This window comes from Coturnix japonica, chromosome 14, assembly GCF_001577835.2.
Source record: "Coturnix japonica isolate 7356 chromosome 14, Coturnix japonica 2.1, whole genome shotgun sequence".
NCBI lineage: Eukaryota > Metazoa > Chordata > Aves > Galliformes > Phasianidae > Coturnix > Coturnix japonica.
Genome location: NC_029529.1, coordinates 7,494,320 through 7,498,546, shown reverse-complemented (window position 1 = coordinate 7,498,546; position 4,227 = coordinate 7,494,320). Strand labels below are relative to the sequence as shown.

Sequence of the window (4,227 nt, the reverse complement as noted above, 5' to 3'; positions counted from 1 at the left end):
CTGTAAAACAAGAAATTAAAGAAAAAAAAAGAAAACTCAGAAGAAGGTCAATTCAGAACGTCAGTGAATAGGTGGTATATATAGACAGAGAAATTAACAGTAACACAGCTACTCTATGCAAGGGAAGACAGTCCAGACTGAATGAGTGAAGAGAGATTGTAACTAGGAAATTCACAAAGCAAGTCACTACACTCAAAGTCAGTGCAGAGTTCGAAGAGTCCTTCACATCCCTCTGTCAATGGTCCAGGCACTGCAGATGCTGGCCAGACCCTTAGGAAAGTGCTGCTGCTGCATGGCATTACTGGCTGCCTCAACCAAACTGGGTTTTAACCTGGTGACAGTGGCACATGCAATGCTTGTCTCTTATCTTTCAGTATCAACAGTGCAGCAGAGGTGTACAAGAGCAAACAGTTGTATTGGTGGTCACTTTGCACTCTGACATACTGTGATAAAAAGGACAAGAGAGATTACAGTTGAATGTGAGAGAAAAATCTACACTCGACCACATCTTCACAAGGCTGCCGAAGATGACAGAGGTCATAAAGGCAGAACTGAGTGATGGAGGAACATCAAATCAACTCCAGACAAAGGCAGCAACTTCCCCTCTGAGTCCTTATGCTGTCTATGCCCAGGTTAGGTTATGTGCTCCCTAAAATTCCAATGCCTCTTCCATCTGTGCCTAAATCAGATTAGAATAGATTCCTGTTGTCCTTCTTGCCTCCTTTCCCCTACACAAATGGCACAACAGCAACATGACAGAGGAAGCTGAGGAGCTTCAAAGGCCAAGCACAGCCACTGTAAGCCAGAATACAGACAACCCACCTATTCCACAATTTCAGCAGCAATGTGGAGAGAGCTAAAAAGACACTGGCCAACACAGATGAGCATTACTGTGCTAGATAGAAGTAGAGCACACTACAAATCACACATACCAAGACAGAAACAATAAATCTTTACCTTGTATAGTCCATGATTGTGTTCAGACGATGTGCTATAGTTAAAACAGTACATTCTTCAAATTGAGATTTTATTGTTGACTGTATGAGGTTATCTGTCTCAAGATCAACAGCAGCCGTGGCTTCATCTAGAACCAGGATTTTGGATTTCCTGAGCAGAGCTCGTGCCAGGCACACCAGCTGGCGCTGTCCCACACTGCACAGATGGGAGAAAGGAGAAGGGTGTAAAAAAACAGAAGTCATAGCAAGTTCAGAACTGTTTTCCAAAGCCCAGCAATTCCCATTAGAACTCTTCTCAAGTGTAAGTGCCTTGATTCCAGCAAAATAGGTAATGTCAGCCTTACTACTTCACTATAAAGTATGTAACAGCATCTTAACTATAACATCCTTCTCATAACAAAATATAGGCAATGTAATAAAAGAGCACATTACAGATGGTCTAGATCACTGAATCATTGCACTGTTAAGAATTGGACTTCAAATGGTTTCTACAGACTGAAAGCATAACTTTGTTACAGTGCTAACAAGCTAACTACTCCCCATAGGAAAGCTACATCACTTGAGCACAAGCCATCATTAGTTCAGAGCTCCTCCTACTAACAGCAGGCTGCTGCTACCAAAACCCTTTCCAAGTCTGCACAAGCCAGGATGCCAAATGTCAAAGCACATTAAAATGAGCAACAACCAACAACAACCGCCCACAAACAAACAACCAACGCTGCTACTGCGAGGTTCCAAGTACCTTTTGTTCAAAGTGAGCTCTAAGTGTTCTGTAAGTAGCAAGTCTAGCTGCAGACTGGAGACCACACACACACTTCCCAGTTCATACATAACTCTTAAGGCAAGCACCGTTTATTTTTAAGTTTACCTGAGGTTTTCTCCACCTTCAGAGCATTCATGATTGAGTTTATCAGGAAGGGAAGACACAAAATTTTTCAAGTGAGCCAGTTCCAAAGATCTCCAAATGTCTTCATCAGAGTGTTGGTCAAAAGGATCAAGATTCATACGCAGAGAACCAGAAAATAATATTGGATCCTACTCACAGAAAAACATAATTGACAATCCATGCAGAACACAGCAAGTGCTCCAAAACTTTTTCTTAAATAGAGAAAGGAAAACAACATGTGCAGCTGCAGTTGAAGCAAACCAATCTACTGAATTAAGGAGTTAGGCTTCACCCACCTGAGGAATTATGGTTATCTTGAACCGCAAGTCATGGAGCCCTATCTTTGCAATATTAATTCCATCAACAACAATTTCTCCTTCAGCTGCTTCATTGATCCGAAACAAGCCTAAAGTAAGGGAGGATTTTCCAGCTCCTGTTCTTCCAACTATTCCTATCTGGTGGAAAGAAATACGGGAAGATCTTACACTAGGACAGAGTTAAAGCGTTTCCAAGACTCTATCCAAAGTAGACTTTGCTGAAAGGTTGTTATATTTCTTGAGCTATCAACACCCTAAAATAGTGCAATAAGCAGAAGCTAATCTAACAGGAAGGGAAAAAAAATATCAAGTGTTACAGAAATAAAAGGAAATCTCAAAATTGCAATCCACAGAATTATTCAGTTTTACAGAAAGGCAGATGGAATCAGGAGAAGAGGGTAACAGATGTCCTAACTATTCTGTTTTTCTCTTCATGCTTTGTAGTTACATTTCTGATTTGGCCTTTACCTTTTCTTCCTTGAATTTAAAGCACATTTACAGCAAAAGCACTCACAGAATCACAGAATTGTAGGGGTTGGAAGGGACCTCTAGAGATCATCAAGTCCAACCCCCCTGCCAAAGCAGGCTCCCTACACCATGTCACACAGGAAGGCGTCCAGACGTGTCTTAATTATCTCCAGAGAAGGAGACTCCACCACCTCCCTGGGCAGCCTGTTCCAGTGCTCCGTCACCCTCACTGTAAAGAAGTTCTTCCGCACATTTGTGCGGAACACTCAGTTTCATACTATATGTTCTGCTTCCCACTTAGGCTGAAGTCTTCAGTGATTCTTTTCTCTTTTTAAGAAAAAGTGTGTTGCTTTATTTTTCAAATTGCTACTTTAGTTGCTTGACACATCTCTTGCCATCTGCATTTTCTATCTAGCACTGACATAGTATTCTGCCCGTATCTGTATATAGACAGCATGCACTCATGAAAAAAAATAAAAATACCTAAATGGAAACGGCAACTATAGAGGCCTGACAGTAGATGTGCCCCTCTTTGGCCTATGTATGCATATTTATAATACAGTAATGGTCTGCTATTAATTCAAAGTCATTACCTTCTCACCCCCATTGATGGTGATATTTATATTTTTCAGAACCAAATCCAAGTCTTCCCGGTAACGTAAACCAAAGCCTCGAAACTCGACTTTCCCCTCCTCAGGCCAGGTGCTTGCTGGGGCAGTTTCTTCAATACTCCACTCAGCCTGAAACAACCACACAAACATACCTGATCACTTCTTCCCTTACCTGGGCACAATGATACAACTGCAAGTCCTGGGAAACATCAAATGTTCACTGTGGTGAACAACTCACTGTACCTCCTTCTCCATTTCAGCATATTCTTTGACTCTTTCCACAGCAACAATGTTGGTTTCCAGATCAGATGTCATACGAACCAGCCAGTTTAAGTATGCTGTAATCTGCAAGAAAAGAATTTTAACAACACTTTACACTAAACAACTTTCAAAAATTTTGTGTACCTTACATTCTCTCCAAAGTCTGAGCAAGATTCTAGTTTTCTGATGCAGTCACGGTTGTTTATTTTCATTAAGGTGTAATTACCTGCAGTGAGTAGGAGATTGAAAGACCAACCAGTCCCGCACTGAGCTTGTTGCGTGCCATCACTGCAAACAATGCTGCAAAGAGAACAATACAGTTCCCCACAAACTCCAGACGTACCGCCAACCATCTGCAATACAGAAAGACGTAACACATCTTTCCAGTAACATCCCCAGATAATCATGAATGCAGTGAGCTACTGCCATTTATCTTGTTTTTAACTTCAAATGACTAGTAACGTGGCATCTGAGTACTTCCAGTGACACAGGAACTGTAAGGCACCTGATGTTCTGCTCCAATAGCATGCAAAAGGCATAGAGAATTAAATAAACCTTTCAGAGACATTAATTCCTGTTTTAGTTCAGAAAGCAGATGTAGTTACATTGAAACAGATGAACCACGACTTTTAAAAATACTACCCAGATGTAAGACAGGAACTATAAACAAGAGAAACTCAGAATTAACCTTAATTGCATCATGCAAGTTTAAGATAACTGCTATATTC

At 41.0% G+C, this 4,227-nt stretch overlaps 1 protein-coding gene across 3 annotated transcripts in view; it reads right to left on the bottom strand.

The window, feature by feature from the left end:
- Positions 1 to 4,227, bottom strand: part of ABCC1 (ATP binding cassette subfamily C member 1) — a 38,502-nt gene that overhangs the window by 1,523 nt on the left and 32,752 nt on the right. For all 3 annotated transcript variants that reach the window (XM_015876658.2, XM_015876659.2, XM_015876660.1), the window contains 6 exons: positions 3,726 to 3,852; positions 3,482 to 3,583; positions 3,221 to 3,367; positions 2,139 to 2,297; positions 1,825 to 1,991; positions 958 to 1,152 (listed from right to left, as the gene is read on the bottom strand). In XM_015876658.2, coding sequence (XP_015732144.1) covers positions 958 to 1,152; positions 1,825 to 1,991; positions 2,139 to 2,297; positions 3,221 to 3,367; positions 3,482 to 3,583; positions 3,726 to 3,852 — 897 coding nt within the window. The remainder of the gene's footprint in view (positions 1 to 957; positions 1,153 to 1,824; positions 1,992 to 2,138; positions 2,298 to 3,220; positions 3,368 to 3,481; positions 3,584 to 3,725; positions 3,853 to 4,227) is intronic.